At 40.3% G+C, this 20396-nt stretch overlaps 1 protein-coding gene across 1 annotated transcript; it reads right to left on the bottom strand.

Moving 5' to 3' along the window:
• Nucleotides 1-501: 501 nt before the first annotated feature.
• LOC108441240 (histone H2B) lies at nucleotides 502-907 on the bottom strand. The gene has a single exon (XM_017720657.2). The coding sequence runs from the start codon at nucleotides 905-907 to the stop codon at nucleotides 521-523; it is 387 nt and encodes a 128-aa protein (XP_017576146.2). The 3' UTR covers nucleotides 502-520.
• Between the last annotated feature and the right edge of the window lie 19489 nt (nucleotides 908-20396).

Below are 20396 nucleotides of genomic sequence, written 5' to 3'. Positions count from 1 at the left end.
GAGGTATTCGTTCTGTTGTGGAGCGGTACCCGTGTAGTCCGTTATAGTAAAGTGGAAAAACTGATTTTCATTCCGTCATTGAGCTATATGTGTATATAACCTAGCTTGACAGACATCCATACCAGGTATTCGTTCTGTTGTTGAGCGGTGCCCATGTAATGAAGTCGTTTCGAGCCGAGTAAGGCTGAATTTTATTAATTCATGTATAGCTCGACCATGATTGTACGGCCATGTGACAGTTTTCTGCTCAGTATTTACCAAGCCCTACGATTACCAAAGAATACGGCTCTTGGACGTAGCAGCCGCTTACAGCACAATGTCTTGGTCATCCGTAAAAATCAGATTTATGTAACCAATTTTAGTATAGACAATTTCTACACAATAGACTAACGGCGAGGCCCTCTCTAAAATGAAGTACCTCGCTTACGTTCACAAACAAAACGGAAAAACACGCTCTTTGGGCAAAAACGTGGGTGGCTCTTAAAAGAGCCGTTGTGTTCAATGAAGTCTTCATCACTTTTTACTTGGAGCTGGTGTACTTGGTGACGGCCTTGGTGCCCTCGGACACGGCGTGCTTGGCCAGCTCGCCGGGAAGAAGCAGGCGCACGGCGGTCTGGATCTCCCTGGACGTAATGGTGGAGCGTTTGTTATAATGAGCCAGACGGGACGACTCACCGGCGATGCGCTCGAAGATGTCGTTGACGAACGAGTTCATGATGCCCATCGCCTTGGACGAAATGCCGGTGTCGGGGTGGACCTGCTTCAGCACCTTGTACACGTAGATGGCATAACTCTCCTTCCTGGACTTTCTGCGCTTCTTTCCTCCCTTGCCGGCCGTCTTGGTCACGGCTTGGGCGAACACCTCCTCCCAGCTAAAGACTTTTCCTTTGTTCACATTCCCGCGCATTCTTATTTCTTATTTAGTTATCTGTTATTCTTACATACGTCCCTATCAGGTTTATTAAGTTTAAGTTATTTGATCTTTCGCTTTTTATAACAACATTTAATGAGGAATATTATTTCAATACAAGCACATTTTCAGATACAGGTTACAAAAGTACAAAATCCACATTTATCAACATTTCTACAATATTACACAGTTGAGTTATTTACATTCAGAATGATGCAGCGCTGATTAAAGCTCCAACAGAGTCCAGGGGAACTTTCTCTTCCATCGAGTGTCTGTTGTTCAGTCTTTTGGTCTCACACAGCATTTGTTTATAAACAATTTTTGCAGGTATTTCACACTGATCTATAACCATTTTACAGCGCGTCTTCCAGATCATACAATTAACAACACAAGCAATGAACCAATAACATTCTAAAACACTTTTGGAAAAAGTTTCATTTAAAAAATCCCAAACATTACACTTTTAACATTAATGTCCAAATTCAGCCCAATGTGCCTTAATTTAAATTATTTGTTCATTCCATACACACACATGCAAGTTATATGCTCACGAAAGCTCATGGAATATATCACAGGTATATAGGCACACTGCAAGGTTTAAAACTGTGACTTTGTGTGTGTTTGTCTGAGTTTGTGGTAGGATGCACATTTTGTTCTTAGTTTTTTGTTTGTTTGTTTTTATTCTTATTTTTTTCACTGCTGTAATGTGTTTGTCATTTACTCTGCACTGTGAGCTCCTGTAACCAAATTCATCATATCCATAAGCTTAGCTGGTAAATAAAGTTCGATTTTAAAGCTTTTTCCTATTCATTGATTGTCCTGAAAATTTCCTCGTTGAGGGACTACTAAAAGATTAAATTGATATCTTATTTCAAAATCAAGATAAACACATATTGCATAACTTTTCTGGCGATAGCTGCAACTACAACCAATAAGAAACGGTTCAGTGTACGTGTCATTTTAGGAATAGTGGATATATTGGTCAAAGAATGTTGGAGATGGAGCTGCGGGTAGAAGGAGAAGAGGTAGACCTCAGAGAAGGTTTATGGATGTAGTGAAGGTGGACATGGAGATGGTTGGTGTAAAAGTAGAGGAGGCAGTGGATAGGGCAAGATGGAGGCAGATGATCCGCTGTGGCGACCCCTAAAGGGAGCAGCTGAAAGAAGAAGACTCAATGTGCAATATGTCTAAAATATATATATTCGATAAAGATATTTTACTGCCTTCTGGGTAATGGAGTATATTTAAGCAACGCATAACAACACACCTCCCCCCTTTAGAAATGAGATGAACTTTACCCCAACTAAGACTATGACTATGTTTAAGACCTAATGTACCTTGCATTAACTTACTCGAAATGCTCTGTTTTAAACATTCACAACATCACATTATGAACTTTTTTTTTTCTTTTTTTTCCTTTACACACAACAAATTTACAGTCTCTAGTGTTCAGCAACTTTCAATGAGTCTCTTAGGAGGCAGAACCGTGCGCTTTGGCCTGCACGGTGTCTTGGCAGGAGAGCTATGGACAGTTGCTGGCACTTCCGGTTCCACGGTATGCTTCAGGGTGTTGTCTCCGGCTTGCGACATTGTGTCAGGCTGTTCCACCCCTGTCTGTTTTGACATTTGTGGCTTGAGACCGACACGGTTTCTTCTCAGAGACCCTCCATGCTCCGTCTGAACTTCATAAGAGCGTGGTGCCACCTCTTTTTGCACTGAACCCTGCAGATTCCAGATGCCTGTCACATGATCTCTGATCCTGACTTGTTCTCCAGGCCTTAATACGTGCAGTTTCCTTGCTCTTTTGTCGTGTTGCAGTTTTTTGTTTCTCTTTGTCTTTTTCTTTGTCAATTTTGATCTTGTGTGCTCCTTTGGGTGTCAAGAGATTCTCATGCATTGGCAGATTGGTTCTCAAGCGTCGTCCCATTAGTATTTGGGCTGGTGACAGGCTGTTCTGCAGTGGCGCACTTCTGTAGATCATCGGGCTGTGATGAAAGTCTTCTTTTCCATCGTGCGCTTTCTTCATGAGACCTTTGACAACTTTGACTGAGCTCTCTGCAAGGCCATTGGACCTAGGATAATGTGGGCTAGAGGTTATGTGCTGAAAACCCCATTCTTTTGCGAAGTCAGCAAATTCACTGCTTGGGAATTGTGGACCACATCCGATATCAGTTCACATGGGACTCCATGTCTTGCAAATACAGTCTTCAGGAATGCAATGACTGCCTTGCTAGATGTTGTTTGCAAGGTTTTGACCTCAGGGTAGTTTTTTTTTTTTGATCAGGGTTTATTTATTTTGTTTTCATATTATATCACAGAAAAAAGAAAAACACACTGTATTCCCCACCCCCCAACCCTCACAATACCAGACATACTAACATAATACTTACATACTCAAAAGAACACGTATACATAGAAGGGAGAAAAATAAATAAATAAATAAATAAAATGAATTAATTAATCAGATAAATAAATAACTAAATAAAATAAAAATAAAAAAATTGTAGAAAAGGGAAAGTAAATAAATAAATGAAATTAAAAAATAATAATAGTAATTACAGAGGGTAGATTAAATAGAATAAATGAATAAATGCAATAGATAAATAAATTAGTACATTAATGAAATAATCATTCAAAAAGTTACGTTAACACACTATCTGCTTCGAAATCTTCAACAAAAGATAAAAAAGGTTGCCAAATATCAAAAAACTTCCCAGTGGATCCTCTCAAAGTATATCTAATCTTTTCCAATTTAAGATGGTACAAGACCTCTCTGACCCAGTGATTGTAAGTTGGAGGGTTAGCGTCTTTCCATTTAAACAGAATTAATCTCCTGGCAAGGAGAGAGCAGAAAGCAAACATATTTATATCCCGCCTGTTAGGAGCGCTGTCTATCGGGACTACACCGAACAACGCTATGAATGGTGATGGCTCCACCGCTTTCCCAGAGACCTTTGAAAAAGTCTCGAAAATAGAATTCCAAAAGGTATACAGTTTTGAGCATGACCAAAACATGTGCAGAAGTGAAGCAGGAGCTAGCCCACATCGGTCACATGTAGGGTCTAAACCAGCCTTGATCTTCGAAAGCCTAACTTTAGACCAATGTAGACGGTGTACAATCTTAAACTGAATGACAGCATGCTTTGCACAGATAGAGGATGAGAAGATTCCTTGTATTATTTTGCACCATGTTTCTTCTAATATTGTTCCACCCAGATCCATTTCCCATTTACTTTTAAGAAGCTCTAATGAGGTGTAGTTATGTGAATCAAGTAGTCCATAAATTATACTAATTGCCTGTGTATTAATTGCTTTATGTTTATAGATTGATTCTAACAGAGAGATTGAAGGTGATAATGGAAAGCTGTCCAGATTTGAGGATACAAAGTTCCGAAGCTGTAAATATCTGTAGAAGTGTATTCTAGGAATATTATATCGCTGTGTTAGCTGTTCAAAAGAGGCAAATTTACCATCAATATAAAGGTCAGATAAAGAGACTACACCCCTTTTGGCCCAAAGAGCAAAAGCATCATCTGACATTGATGGGGGAAACATATGGTTATTTACAATTGGAGCTGCCTGTGACAATCCCCTTAGGGAAAAGGACCTCCTAAACTGATTCCAGATTTTGATTGCACCTATGACAACAGGGTTTGAACAGAAGTTAGTAACAGGTTGTTTCAATGGCAATTCAGAACACAATAATGCGGCTACAGACGTGGACAAGACAGACGACTCCTCCAGGGTCGTCCAAACAGGGGTGCTAACTTCATCCTTCATCCAATACAACAGAGCCCTTATATTCGCTGCCCAGTAATAAAACAGAAAGTTTGGGAGTGCCAGACCCCCTAGATCTCTGCAGTGTTTTTCTTTTTATCCTGGGTGTTTTATAGTTCCAAATAAAGGACAATATTAATTTATTTAGTTTAATAAAAAACGATTTAGTTAAAAATACCGGAAGAGACTGAAATATATATAGGAATTTTGGTAAAATGCTCATTTTTACTATATTAATACGGCCAATCAAAGAGAGTGGTAGAGGGGCCCACCGCTCAATATCTTGTTTCAACTGGGATAATAGAGGTTGGTAATTAGTAATGTATAGATCATTATAATCATGTGTGATCCAAATACCAAGGTATCTGAAATTTTTAAAGCAATGTTTAAATGGAAAGGAGGCCAAGAAAGCCAAACCTTTCCCAGTTCCAACAGGCATCAACTCACTTTTCTGAAAATTTATTTTATATCCAGAGATCTTTCCAAATTCTGTAAGTAGGACCATCAACTTTGGTATGCTTGAGTGAGGATCCGAAATGTATAGTAGCATATCGTCAGCGTAAAGCGAGACCTGTTCCAACCCAGCACGCACAACTCCCCTAATGCCTTCATTTTGCCTTATAGCTATTGCAAGTGGTTCCATTGCAAGCGTAAAAATTAATGGGGACAAGGGGCACCCCTGTCTCGTACCGCGATGAAGTTCAAAATACGAGGACAAATTATTATTAGTGCGCACTGCGGCCAATGGAAGCTTATACAAAGTCTTTATCCATGATATGAATTTAGGGCCCAACCCAAACCGTCCCAGCACATCAAAGAGGTAGTTCCACTCCACCCGGTCGAAGGCCTTCTCTGCATCAAGTGATAACACCACCTCAGACACCCCGGACAGCGGGGGAGTGTAAAGGATATTCAGCAGGCGTCTAATATTAAAAAAAGAAAAGCGATTTTTAATAAAACCGGTTTGGTCCTGCGATATGATAGCAGGAAGGACCCCCTCTAGACGACGAGCTAGGACCTTGGCAAGAATTTTGGTATCTGTGTTTAGTAGAGAGATGGGGCGATATGAGCCACAGTCCAGAGGATTTTTATCCTTCTTCAGAATCAAAGAGATAACTGCTTGACGCATAGTTAAAGGTAGGGATTGTACTGAGAGTGATTCATTAAAAACTGATAGTAGTAATGGAGAGAGCAAATCTGAAAATCTTTTGAAAAACTCTGTAGGGTAGCCATCAGGCCCTGGGGATTTACCACTCTGCATAGATTTGATCGCAGATGTTATTTCTTCTACTGAGAGTTCATCCTCCAACTTACCAGCCATCTCTGAATCTAAAGAAGGGATATGCAAGGTTTTGTAAAAATTCTCCAGTTCAATGGACTCAGAGCATGAGTCAGATGCATATAATGACTGGTAAAAACATTTGAAGCAGGAGTTAATTTTAAGACTCTCGTTCTGAATATGTCCTAGGTCGTCATTAATTGCTGGTATAGTTTGATTAGTGGTTCTTTGTCGCAGCTGATGAGCGAGTAACCGACCAGCTTTCTCCCCATGTTCATAACTCCTGTGGTGTGTTTTATAAATCAAATATTCAGCCTGTCGCGTCGATAGGAGATCAAATTCAGTTTGTAACGACATGCGTTTTTTCACAGTTTCTGCAGATGGTGAGAGACTATTTAATTTATCTATCTCCAAGATCTCGTCCGTCAGTACCCTAAGGCGTGCAGTTTCTGTTTTTTTTATATGCGCACCGTACGAAATGACCTGGCCCCGTAAATATGCCTTCAATGCTTCCCACACAGTTAAGTAGGACATTCCAGGGGTCTGATTGATTTCAAGAAATTGTTTAATCTCTGAGGTAATAAAATTAATAAATACTTCATCTGACAGAAATAATGGATTGAACCTCCAGGGGCGGTAACTGAGCTGTGGGTTAGGAATATGTATATTCATAAGTAAGGGACCATGGTCGGAAATAACTATAGCTTCATAATCACACTTGGTGACGAAAGACAGAAGTCTTTTATCCACAAAGAAATAATCAATACGAGAGTAGGTCCCATGGACTGGAGAGAAAAAGGAATACCCTCTAGAGCCGGGATTACGAAACCGCCATGTGTCTGCCACTCCATAAGACTCCAAAAATAACTGCATCGCACGTGCTGACTTAGACAGAGAGGCCCGCTTCGGTGAACTGCGGTCCAAGACAGGAGAAAGTACACAATTCATATCACCCCCAAGAATAAGATGATGAGTTAACATATTTGGCAAGTTAGAGAAAAAATCAGAAAAAAATTTAATAATAAATAAAATTGAGCATGGTTTCTCCCTATAATGACACTATCTCTGGACTGCTTAATGATTTTGCCCCTTTTAAGAATAGACCTCTCCCTGCCACCCGCTCCTGTCCTTGGTTCACCCCTGAACTAAGGGTACTGAAGGCTGTTGGTCGGCGTCTTGAGCGCCTTTATAAAAAACTAGCGTTACTGTCCACTCTCTACTTTACAGTCAACACACCCACAAATATAGGGATGCCCTTAAAACTGCCCGCTCCAACTACTACTCCTCCATCATAAATAATGCTAAGTCTAGGCCAAAAGCTCTCTTTCGAACTGACAACAGGTCAAAACAAGCTCAGAACAAAGTGACTGCTGTGCCCTGATTGGTGTTCTTGCTTTGCACTTCTTTTGTTTTGATATGTTATGTTTTTATACACACAAAAACCAAAAGGAATGACAAAATTCTCAAAATGTAGTGGAGTGAAAAGTAAGATATTTGACTTTGAAATGTAGTGGAGAGAAGGTAAAAAGACATGAGACATGAGAAAAATCTGAATGGACCCTGAGGCTGAATGGACCCTGTTCAAAACCTCCATTGTGGAATCTGCCAGGAATAGCTGCGGCCAAAAGCTTGTGGGTGCTTGTCAGTGGGGTAACCCAAGAATCCCCTGGTGGACACCAGTGGTGAGGGAGACTGTCAAGCTGAAGAAAGAGGCCCTAAGGGACTGGATGCCCCAAAGGACTCCCAACTCAGCAGATAGGCACCAACAGGCGAAAAAGGTGGCAGCCACAAGCGAAATCCAGGGTGTGTATCCAAGTTTGGTGTATCCATGGAAAAAGACTTTTGGTCAGCTTCAAGGAGGTTCTGGACAACTTTCCGGTGACTCTGGAGTGGTCGGCTGTTTTAAAAAAGGGGACCAGAGTGTGTGTGCCAACTATCGGGGTATCACACAGCTCAGCCTCCCTGGGAAAGTCTATGCCAACATGCTGGAAAGGAGACTTCAACCAATAGTTGAAGCTCAGATTGAGGAGGAGCAATGAGGATTCCGTCCCGGCTGTGGAAAAATAGACCAGCTTTTCACCCTCTTACATATTGCTGAGGGGGCATGGGAGTTTGCCAACTCAGTCTACATGTGTTTTGTGGATTTGGAGAATGCTTATGACCATGTTCCCTGACATATTCCCTGAGATAGATGAGAGGTCCTCCAGGAGTATGGGGTACCAGTGCTACTACTCCGGGCAATTCAATCTTTGTATTCCCAGAGTGAGAAATGTGTTCATATACTCAGTATTAAGTCGGACCCTTTCAGTGTTAGCATTGGGCTCCGGCAGGGTTGTGCCCTGTCTCTACTCCTGTTTGTGATATTCATGGACAGGGTGTCAAGGCGTAGCCGAGGTCAGGAGGGCATTATGTGTGGAGGCCGGAGGGTGGCGTCTCTGCTATTTGCAGACAACGTTGTTCTTTTGGCTGAATCACATGGATGCCTCCAGCGCTCACTGGAGTGGTATGCAGCTGAGTGTGAAGCAGTTGGTATGCAGATCTGCACCTCCAAAGTCCATGGTCTTAGCCCAGAAAAGGATGGCACACCCACTCCAGGTAAGGGGAAATGACTTGCCCCAGGTGGAGGAGTTTAAGTATCTTGGGGTCTTGTTCATGAGTGTTGGGAAGAGGGATCGTGAGATCGGCTGCAGGCTGGGACAGGTGGCAGCAGTAATGCGGTCACTGTACTGGACTGTAGTGGTGAAGAGTGAGCTAGGCCATAAGGCAAAGCTCTCTGTTTACCTGTCAGTCTACATCCTGATCCTCACCTATGGTCATGAGCTGTGGGTAATGACCAAAAGAATAAGATTGCGAATACAAGCAGAGGAAATGAGCTTTATTCACAGAGTGGCGGGCTACACTCTATTCGATAGGGTGAGGAGCTCAGCCATCTGGGAGGAGCTTGGAGTAGAGCCGCTACTCCTCCGCATTGAGAAAAGCCAGCTGAGGTGGTTCGGGCATCTTATTCGGATGTCCCCTGGACGCCTCCCCGTGGGGTTGTACCAGTCACGGCCTACTGGGATAAGACCCCGGGCTCGTCCTAGGACCTGCTGCAGGGATCACATCTCCAAGTTGGCATGGGAGAGGCTTGGGGTCCCTGGGAATGAGCTGGAGGAAGTTACGGGGGACAGGGTCATCTGGGATTCTCTGCTCTCACAACGACCCTATCTGGACTAAGCACTTAACGACAATGATGACGATGATGATTTTATATATATATATATATATATATATATATATATATATATATATATAAAACATAACAAGAAAAAGTATATGCTTATATGCACTGACTCTGAATATACACATACACAATATACACTAGTATTGCACTATTTCGATGTACAGTTGTACAGTAATAAGTTATGAAATAAAACTATGAAATGTGCTGCTTTTCACACTCCATATGTGCAGTTAGTCTGAGGGAGATAATAAATGAGATGCAGGTTCTCAGGGATAGAACACAGATATAGAAATCTTCCAGACTGTATAGGATATGGATAGAAGCTGTACAAGATGTCAATGTATATGTATGAGTAAGATTTGCTAGATTGAAGGTGCAGTAAGATCAGAGTGAGTCTGTTGGTGTGGATGAGGTTTAAATTGTCCATGGAGATGATGACTCAAGATGTGCAGTGACAGACTTACAGACCAATACACCAACATTACTGGCTGTAAAGCAGCCTGATGGCCTGGGGGAAGAAACTGTCTTGGAACTTTATGGCTGTGGACTTTATGATTCTGTACCTCTGTACCTCCTCCTGCTCAGCAGTTGTGAGAACAGACAGTGCCTTGGGTGGGTGGGATCCTTCAGAATCCTCCTGGTCTTCCTCAGGCAGCGGCTGGTGTATAAGTCCAAAACGTTTGGGAGCTGGACCCGAGTGATGTGCTGGGCTGTCTGCACCACCCTCTGCAGAGCTTTCTGCTCAATGGCAGTAGAGTTTCCATACCAGGTGGTGATTCAGCCCATTAGAATGCTCTCCACAGTACATATGTAGAATGTGGGGGTTCATGCCAAACCTCTTCAGCTGCCTGAGGTGGAAGAGGCACTGTTGTGCCTTCTTTACCACCTGTGTGGTGTGTTTTCTCCATGTTAGTTCCTCTGAGATGTGAACACCAAGGAATTTAAAGCTGCTGACCCTCTCTACCATGGCTCTGTTGATGTTGATGCGGGTGTGCACTCTCTCTTGCTCCCTGAAGTCCACTATGAGCTCCTTGGTCTTGTTGACATTGAGAGAGTGGTTGTTCTTCTGGAACCAGAGTATTAGAAAGCTGACCTTCTCTCTGTAGGCCTCCTTGTTGTCATTGGAGATCAGGCCAACAATTGTGGTGTCATCTGCAAATTTGATGATAACATTGGAGCTCTGCCTGGCTGAACAGTTGTAGGTATACAGGGAGTACAAGAGAGGGCTGATCACACAGCCCTGAGGAGCTCTGGTGTTAAGGGTCAGTGAGGAGGAGGTGAAGCTTCCCATCTTTACCACCTGGCGTTGGCCCGTCAGGAAGTTCAGGATCCAGCTGCACAGAGAACTGTTCAGACCTAGATCCTGAAGCTTAATATTGAGCCTTGAGGGCACGATGGTGTTGAATGCTGAGCTGTAGTCCACAAACAGCATTCTCACATACATGTTCTTTCTGTCCAGATGGGAGAGGGCAGTGTGTAGAGTCAGGGCTATTGTGTCATCAGTGGATCTGATCTGTCTATAAGCAAACTGCAGTGGGTCCAGAGTGGCAGGTAGTGAGGAGCGGATGAAGTCTCTGACCAGCTTCTCAAAGCACTTGCTTATAATGAAGGTCAGAGCAACCAACTTTGGAACTGGCACAATGGTGGCCCGTTTGAAGCACATGAGAACAACTGAGAGTGAGAGAGAGTGAGAGAGGTTAAAAATGTCTGTAAACACTCCTGCCAGCTGTTATGCACAGGCTTTGAGAGCATGTGCAGGGATCCCGTCAGGTCTGGCTGCCTTGCTGATGTTAACGCGCTTGAAGGCTCTGCATACATCAGCCACAGAGATGGTGGGGTGTGTTGACTCAGCGGTAGCGGAGCAGGGACTCTTTCGGTGTTTGCTGTGGGATTTGCCACGAAACAAGTGTAGAAAGCATTCAGCTCGTCTGGAAGTGCTGCGCTGATGTTATTCACAGAACGAGTTTGCCTCTTAAAGTCCCTTATTGTGTTTAGCCCCTCCCACAGGCTTCTCATGTTGGTGGTGTTGAACTGTGACTTCACTTTACCCCTGAACTCATGTTTGGCTGCTTTTATGGTCTTACGGAGAGCATAGTTGGCTTTTGATGATGGTGGGCGGTGTCCTTTTCAGCTTCTGCCTATAGGTGGGCAGGAGCAGAATGGAGAGATGATCCGATTTGCCAAATGGAGTTCGGGGGAGGGCTTTGTATGCCTCATGGAAAGGGGAGTAGCAGTGGTGCTGCGTGAGATGTGTTGGAAGCAATTTGGAGCGACTTCCTTAAAGTTTGCTTTGTTGAAGTCCCCAAGAACAATGGAGGCGGCATCCGGGCGCTGCCACTGGACCGAGCCGCAGCCGCGGGCTAATGCTAACGCATTGCCACTGGACCGAGCCGCAGCCGCGGGCTAATGCTAAGCTACACCCACTGAGCTCGGGTGCAGCGCGGGAATCCAGTCTTTTACACCGAAATAAAGGCCGTTTGGCTCGTCGGTGCGGAACCCAGGGTACCTGAACTCCGGCTCATGCGCTTCTCCCACCCGGACGGCAGTTTGTCGTCGTCAGACATGATCGGAAAACTAAAAAGACAAAAGCAAGAGAGGCGAGTTTAGCGGTAGCCGCAGCGCTGCTGCTGCTGCTCACTGCAGTCCCGCTTCCATACAACCTCAAACAGTTTTCCAGGTCTGTATCAGTGTGGTGGGATGTACACAGCGGTGACAGTGAGCCCTGAAATCTCTCTAGGCAGCCACATCGGTCTGGCACGAGATGATTTAGATATTCCAAGTCTGGGGAGCAGAAAGACAGATGAAGTGTACATTCCTCTGATCACACCAAGCATTGTTGATCATTAAACATACACCTCCCTGTTTTCTTTTCCCAAAGACATCCTTTGTTCTGTCCGTGCGGCGCACAGAGAAGCCCGTGGGCTCAATCGCCTCGTTGGGAATCTTTGCTGATAGCCAGGTTTCTGTGAGGCAGATTATACAGCAGTCCCATGATTTTTGCTGGAAAGAGATTATGCCCTGAGTTCACTGATTTTGTTGTCCAGGGACTGCACATTTGCCAGTAGAATGGTGCCTCTTTTCCTGCCTCTTTTCCAGCATCTGCAACGTTTCCTCGGCCAGTCGGCCCAGATGAATGGGGGTTCCCGACCAATGGATCTGCGTTCAGGAACTCAAAGTCTGGTTTTCGGTGAGTGATCGTCGATCTGATTTCCAAAAGTTTTTTTCTGTCATAAACGAATGTGCTGGCAACATTTAGTGCAAAAGTAGTTACAAATAAAAGCAAAATTAACAAAAAACGAACAGAAGTTAAGGGAACTTGCAACGTGGCAGCTATGCTCGGTGCCATCTTGGATTACATACATTTCTAAATTGAATCCTAATTATTGAGTTAAACCTCAATATTATTTATTATTTATATTAAATAGATTTATTTAAAACATGTGGGATCAAAGAGTTAAGCTGTCATTCAGGTAATCACACATTCTCTCTCGTTACAGGGTCAGTTAGGATAATGAAAAGAAAAGTAGTAGGACTTGAAAAAAAACATACTTCTATTGTGTTAGCCATTCATTCGGTTACAATATTATAAAGGGTCACATGAAAAAGTAAAAATGCAGTAATATATTGTCTTGTTTTGTTTGTTATTGATAATAATAATTATTATTATTATTATTAATATTTTATTATATTTTAATAAATTATTATTATTAGGGTTTTTTTTGGTTTATGGAATTTGGAGCCCCTGAATTTATAAAGAATCACTGTCTAGTATGTAAATGCTGTTCAAAGTCTTAAATCCACAGTAGAGATTTTAGCTATGTGTCATTATTTACTGCAAGAACTGCATTTCTCAAAAGTAAATATAACACAAAATTGTTATATTTAAATAACAAGTCTTTCATTATAGGACAATCCTCCCATCTTCATGATCTGTGGTGATGGGATCAACAATGTCAGGTGGTGGTGGTTCCATGGAAGGAAATCTCTGTTTCCTTATTATGGCTATGTTGTTCAGCACTACATAGGTAACAGTGATGTCACATGCCATATTCGGGGCACATCTGAGTCCACGTAGACAGCTGAATCGTGACTTCAGGTTTCCAAAACTCATCTTTATCCTTGCCCTGGTTTTTGAAAATGCCACATTAAATGCCACATAGTCTCTGGACCAGGATGTGGTTCAGGGTATGGTGACCAAGGCAGGCTTACCCTCTGTCTCCAATCAGCAAACCACTGATATGTCCTGTGATGCAGATGTGCACCTACAGAGTTCTTGCTTAGGTGCTCAGCATCCCCCACTGAGTAAAAGTAAGAGCCAGTGCTGAAGAATCGCACCACTATACAGACTGTTTGTGGCACTGTAAGCGCGTGACTGCAGAGGGTGGAATTGCTAACATAATGCTCAGGAAGTTTGCATATATAGATATATGAGATGCCCTCAGCTGAGAATCTATACCTTTCAAACAGTACTTAAAAGAGATATTTTCATATGTGGCAATATTGTGTTGCTGAGTGACTTCTTGAATTGCTGTGTTTGTGAGGGTGTGTAAATAAAATGAGAATAAAATTAAAATTTTAGAGTAATTACAAAAACCAAATCACACAATTTCATACAGTAGTTCAGCATTTACAAATTACGAGGCTAAAGGCCTTTCTCAGACTTGTCAGTTTACATTTTGACCAAAGGATGGCGCCAGATATTTATCAGTTAAATGGATGAGAAGTGTAGCATGCACTTTTTACGTAATCTCTCTCATTAATATTATTATATTGTATATAACACACACACACACTTTCTCTCTCACAAACATCTTGTTGTTTCCTTTTGTACTTCGGACAGTTGTTGACAATTCAACTCAAAATGATGTAATTTAGAAGGCTGTGAAATGCTACTCCTAATACTGGTATTGGTAATAGTAACAGTATGAGTGTAATTTATTTCATAGCAGTATTTATCTTGTGTGTTTTCCTTGACTCCATCCAGTGTTGCTGTTTTCTCTGTAGTGTTTGCTGTGCATGGTTCCACCTCCCGTGTCTTGGCTTCAAGCAGGTCCCATACCGTGCTCTGTTTGCCATTGATTGTTTTTGTAGGTGTCAGAAAAAAGAGCTCAGCAACATGTCTGGTAGAGGAAATCTCCCGGAAAAGATGGTTTGCCCTCTGAGTTTTGTGATACATGTATTTTTGATGTTTCAAATTTATTAACACTGGTTTAACAAAGGAGTACAAAAGTATTTTATGCAAGACACTTTTTTATTATGGTGCTCTGTCTCTACTGTGTAAAAAGGGAGAAGTTAACAATGTTAATAACTTGAGGCACCGCACTTTATTGAATGTTGATTACAAGATTTTTCCAAAAGTTATAATGAACAGATTGAATGATGTTTTAGACTTAATTATTTCTAGAGAACAAACATCAAAGGTAGATTAATGTGGAATAATCTAAATATGCTGAGGGAGCTGGTGTTTGGGAGTAGAGAGTCTTTATGCAGTTGCTCTTGATCAAAACAGCTTTTGATTATGTGTCAAGACATTATTTTTTGAACGTTTTGAAAATGTACAACTTTCCTGAGAATTTTATAAAGATGATCAAGTGGCTGAATGCTCAATCAAATGTGCAAATTAATGTAAATTATGACATTTAACAGATTATTTTGCGATCATGAGGGGTATAAAACAAGGTTGTCCACTTAGTTCTGCTCTCTATGTCTTAGCCATTAGTTCTCTGCTTACTAAAATTAAAAATGATGAACGCTTACAAGGGGTAAGACTGGGAGAAAGGAACGTCATTATATCTGCTTTTGCTGATCACATAACTGTACTTATCAAGAAGAGAATTGGATATGATCTTTGAGCACTTTAATTCCTGTGAAAAAGTCTCAGGAGCAGAACTTAATGTGTCCAAATTAGAATGTTTGTGGATTGGAGACTCCAAAAAGAAAAGGTTGTGGGTTGTACAAGAAAAGGTAAATAAATGGAAAAACTGAGTCTTAAGTTATAAAACAAATAAATATAGTAAAGAGTTATATTTTTGTTTAAAAATGATGTTTTCATCGTGTATTTTTCCACATACAGATAAATGGCTTAAAAGATAAATAAATAGTGTTGTAATTTTATTTGGGACACCACACGAAATGACACTAAGTGGGAACTTTTATATAAAAGCAAAGGTCTGGGAGGTTTAGGAGCTGTATATTTTTCAATCAAGACCAAAATCTCTGTTATGTACTATGCATGAAGTAAAATCACAGTGAATGGTATTCATAGACAGAAACAGGAAAAAGGTTGATCTAGAACATTAGTACCACATTATAAATTACTGTATGGAGATTTTGTTAACAAACACAAACGTTTAGATATAGACGGGGTTAAAGATTCAAATAAAAGGAGCCTATCCCAGCGGTCATCAGGCAGAAGGCATATAATGAAGCTATAAAATTAAAATCAGGTACAGAACTAGGCTTTAAGTTCAAGCTGTAGTTAGAGTAGGCCTACAGCTAGGCCTCAAGCTTAACATGTAGTTAGAGTAATAGTAAATGCAGAGTTAGGCCTTTTTTGAGGTTCACAAAAAAACAAATCTGAGCATGCCAGTGAGACACTGATGCACAGCACCCATCAGGATGAGTCTACACTGTCCTCACTTGTCTTTTAAGGGGCCGGCTCCTCGTCTGAAAGGGAGATTCCTCTGCACAGTGCATTTCGCGGTCATTCTCGCTATGCTTGCAGCAAAAGTACAACAGGGCACAAGAAAAGCACAAAAAATTATATATCTAAAGTGTATTATAATAACTACAAAACCATGTTAACAAAACAATTAAGAGAAAGTGTTAATTATCAAATGTATTTTTGTATAAAAGAAAAGCATGCCTATATTACATTTACACTTGTAATATCTGGCTGCAGTGGACACTGGTGAACCCTAAACTTTGACGACGAACAAGATTGGTTGTTGGAGGCCATCACATTTTAGCCAATGCAAATGTAGCAGCTTGCCTATGAGGAGCGATCAGAGACGATTGCTCTTTAATTCTGCTTGGTTTAAGAAATTGAAAATTAGTGGAAGGGGGAAACCAGTGAATTGTGCTGAATTGTGTTTTTCCTGATGAAGTTAAGTGCCTTGCGGCTCTGAAGTTGAACTTATTTCCTCACTATTTTCAGTCCCAAGTTCAATAAGAACTGTGAAATCTGCCAAAACTTTTAAGTTTAAGAAGCGATGTCCCATAGGGTAGCCAGTGGTGGGGAGGCATTGGGCTAAACTATATTATGTGGCCCCTGAAAAAGCTCCAAATCGTTCAGAAGTGGGATAGCTGTTACAGAGACAGGGGATAAATGCACAAGATTCATTTTTGCAATTTGGAAGTGTTATAGGCTTTTAAATAACTTTTCTTCAGGACAGAACTTTGCAGAGTTTTACACAAATCTATAATGCGGGTATTGGAAATGGCTTTTTTGGTAGGATTGGGAGCTGGACACCTCTAGATTGACTGCTGTAATTTTGCTAATAAATAGATTTATAACGTTATAAACTAACACATCTAGGTCTCTATCAGCATAAACATCTAAATGAAGCAGAGAGTAAAATATGTATTAGAAACATTAATCAAGGCATATATCTGAGAGCATGAGACATAGCATGGCTAGTAAGTGTGGGGAGACTAGTTGATGTAGAGTTGTTACATTACCACAAAATATGTCCAACTGCTGACTGTGATGAAGATGATACCATTGAACATCTTTTAATTCACTGTAAACAAACTATGGACATAAATCTGAAAGCTCTAGGTGTAAACTTCAAAAAAAATGTTAAGTCTATAATGTTCAGAATTTTGGAGGAGAAATTGTAAGAATGTTAAAGATTTTTATTGGTGGATTGTGTTACTAATTGTAAAATATGGAAAACAAGATGTAAAATGTTAATACAACAGACTCAAATGCCTGCAGAAGTTGTTTTTAAACAGATAACATGTGAATTGAAATTACTGCAACCATGGACAGAAAAAATCTAATCAAAACATGCCTGGACTTTGCCAGATTTATAATTTTCTCATTTAAATTAATTGCAAGTTTGTGTATAATTGTATTTTGGATATATTTTTTTGTATTAAGTATGTAAATTGGTACTTATGTGATTTTGTATTGATTTTTTGATATTATGTATTTGAAATCTTTAATAAAGTCTATTTTAAAAGGCAGAGGGGCTCAACAGCAAGTTGTGAGGGTGTGAACGAACTCCAAGCAGCCCAACACTTTGTTCACTATGGATAAAATGAGCAGTGCTGGTCATCAGGGCTGTAACCTGATCTCTGCTGATGTGTTTTTACACAAAGAACCAAATAAATAACCTTTGTCTTGAATTGACTTGACCACTGGGAAATAACCCCAGGCTCCTTCCAACCCTAAATAGCTTTACCTTTATTGATAACCCTAGTGTGAAATAACCCCAAGCAAGGATTTGCCCAAAACCTTCTATGACTCACTGTAACTACGTCAAAGTTTTAAGACCTAGCTTTAAATGTGCTTTTGCTTAGTCTGACCTGAACAGCAGTAAAAATCCTTCCCCCGAATCTACTTTCTCTTTATCTAACTTTACCACACACCTAACGCCTAGCTCTAAATCTACTATTACTCACTCTAACTACATGATTAGCCCGAGGCCTAGCCGTAGGGCTAATTTGGCCCATTATAACTACAGCGTGAGCTTAAAGCCTAGCTCTAAACCCGTTTTGTAATTATCAAACATCATCGTAAAGCTAATGGAGTGCTCAGTTTACTCCTTCTTAGTCCTTCACAAGCCTGAGGTCCTTGCCCAAAGTTTACTGTGAACCATTTTGGGAACACTTTATTTGGATAGTCTGCTTTTAGACACTCTATGAACAATCAGCAAACCGTCTACAGACTGTCAACAGCCTGTCAGTAGACAACCATCAACCAGTCCATCAATTGATTCTCAACAATCTGAGAATAGATCTTTATCTATGTTTCAACAAACACATCATTAACTCAATCATTAGACGACATGTTTATCAACCAAGAATGCAAGACATTTTAGTATGAGTCCCTATAGACTGCAGGGTACATATCAACAACTGTTCAATTCATTTTTATTTATTTAGGTACAGTTTTGTTGAAATATCAACCAATCAAAGATGACGATCCTGGCATTGGTTCTCTTCTTAATGGTGTCTAGAAGTAATCTGAAATGCTCCTTGAGGACTCTGGCAGGATGAAATGTCATTCACCCCTGTGTGAATTACTACAGTGCCGATGTCCTCATGTTTGTGTGACACCCACAAAGTGTTGGTCACATTTGTGATTGTTTTTGTGTATTTCGTTTTACTAAAGTATGAACTTCTGCTGGTATAGCTCAAACTATATTGCTGTTGCGAAGATGCCCTGTAGGGTGCGCTGTGGCGTTGGGTAATTACTGCTGCTCGCAACTCTGCTTCTCAGATTTGAGAAGCTGTTGCACAGACAAGCCACACTGCCTCGTGTCTCATCTTTTCCACCCTGTTTACAGGTCAGAAAGGTGCTAAAGTACACAAAATGTACATTTGTTCAATTTGTAAATTGTATAAACATGTATTTTTACATGTGACTTAAGTTGAGCAAAGTGGAAGTTTATAATTCTCTGAGAGCAAGAGCCAAAGTTATGACATGATGGCTAGTTCACAGTGTTAGCTTTTTAAAGCACAACTTCTTGCCATTTCACATTTTTATATTTGTTTGGTATGGTTCTAAGGTTGTATAAATCGAAATCCTAGCCATAGTAGCCTGTGTTCGATTATATTCCCGATCCACTGATGGTCAAAAAGCAGTACTAGCCTCAGTTAGCATTGTTAGTGTTTTCCCATAGAGTTCAATGTAAAATTGTCAGCATGTTAGCATTTAACCTGTTTCTCTGCTCTTGTGTCCCTGTATGTAATGTTTAAAGAGACACAACATATGTATGTATGTATGTATATATATATATATATATATATATATATATATATATATATATATATATATATATATATATGTATGTATGTATATATGTATATATATATATATATACATATATATAAGCTCTGCAAGGCTCTTAACACAAAAATGGTGCAATTGCTGAGAGAATGTAGATTTTATTTGTACTAAAAGTGTTTAAACATGGTACTGTTTCACCAAGCTAATTATACATGTCCCGATGGCATGTACTGTTAAGCCTCCATTATTTAGGAGTATATTCAGATGGGGTCTAATGGACTATTAACGTTTGGAATTCATAGAATTCATGATGGTGTAGTGTAAGAGCTACATTTCTGCTCACTTTTGAATATATATTTTATATATGAATGTGTCTATATAATTGTATATGTATTGTTATATTTTATATACTTATTATTGATGTAGTGTAGTGTAGTTAATGTAGTGTAACAGATTCTTGATTACTTCCAGAGTAAGCAAGTCGGCAAGTCTTTGAAGTCTTTTGAATATGTTTTTAAAAACAACAACTGAAAAAATATATAATAAATGAATAAAGAATAATGCAATAAATAAAATGATATTATAAATATGAAGCTTATTGCTATCCCAGTTGATGCCTTGATTTCAAGTAGATCACAAGAGTCCTAAGACATAAATATCTAAGATCTGAATATCTAATTATTGTTATACACTCTTATTTGAAGCAGGGCAGATCAATATCGGAGGCAAGGAAAAAATCACAAATGGTGAAACGGGTAAAATGTCATAACAGGAATGCTTTGTAAAGTTGGGAAGAAATCACAAACAATACTCAGGATAAAGAACAGGGAACTAGGAGGTATATATACCATAGGAAACAGGTGAAGGTAATCTAAAACTCAGGTGACTGAGACCTGGTTAGAGTCATGTGATCTGTGGGATGTGTGATGCAAGTGTCTAGGGCATTATGGGATTTGGAGTTGGGTATGTTTTCAATGTCAAAGACAGGTGCAGGCAGGGCAGGGGCTCTAAAACAAGCACATATGGGTCATTATATGTTCAAATTATTATAATGTTAAGATTATGATGTTAAGATCTCACTTTATGATTATTATGATTATTATTATTATATTTAGCAGTTGGAATCCTGAAATCTAGGAGTACTGCAGTACCATTAGCAGCCCTACTCCCTGTGCCTAGAAAGATTTTCTCTGTCTGTCACTCTGACACCAGTCATTCGACTTCACTCACTCAGATTTGAGTTTTCATT

The sequence above is a fragment of the Pygocentrus nattereri genome, chromosome 19 (genome assembly GCF_015220715.1).
Source record: "Pygocentrus nattereri isolate fPygNat1 chromosome 19, fPygNat1.pri, whole genome shotgun sequence".
NCBI lineage: Eukaryota > Metazoa > Chordata > Actinopteri > Characiformes > Serrasalmidae > Pygocentrus > Pygocentrus nattereri.
Note: the sequence above shows the minus strand (reverse complement) of the source record. Positions and strands in the feature narration are given on the sequence as shown.

Coding starts and splice junctions, on each gene's coding strand:
- LOC108441240 (XM_017720657.2), bottom strand. CDS start 907: ATGCGCGGGAATGTGAACAAAGGAAAAGTCTTTAGCTGGGAGGAGGTG.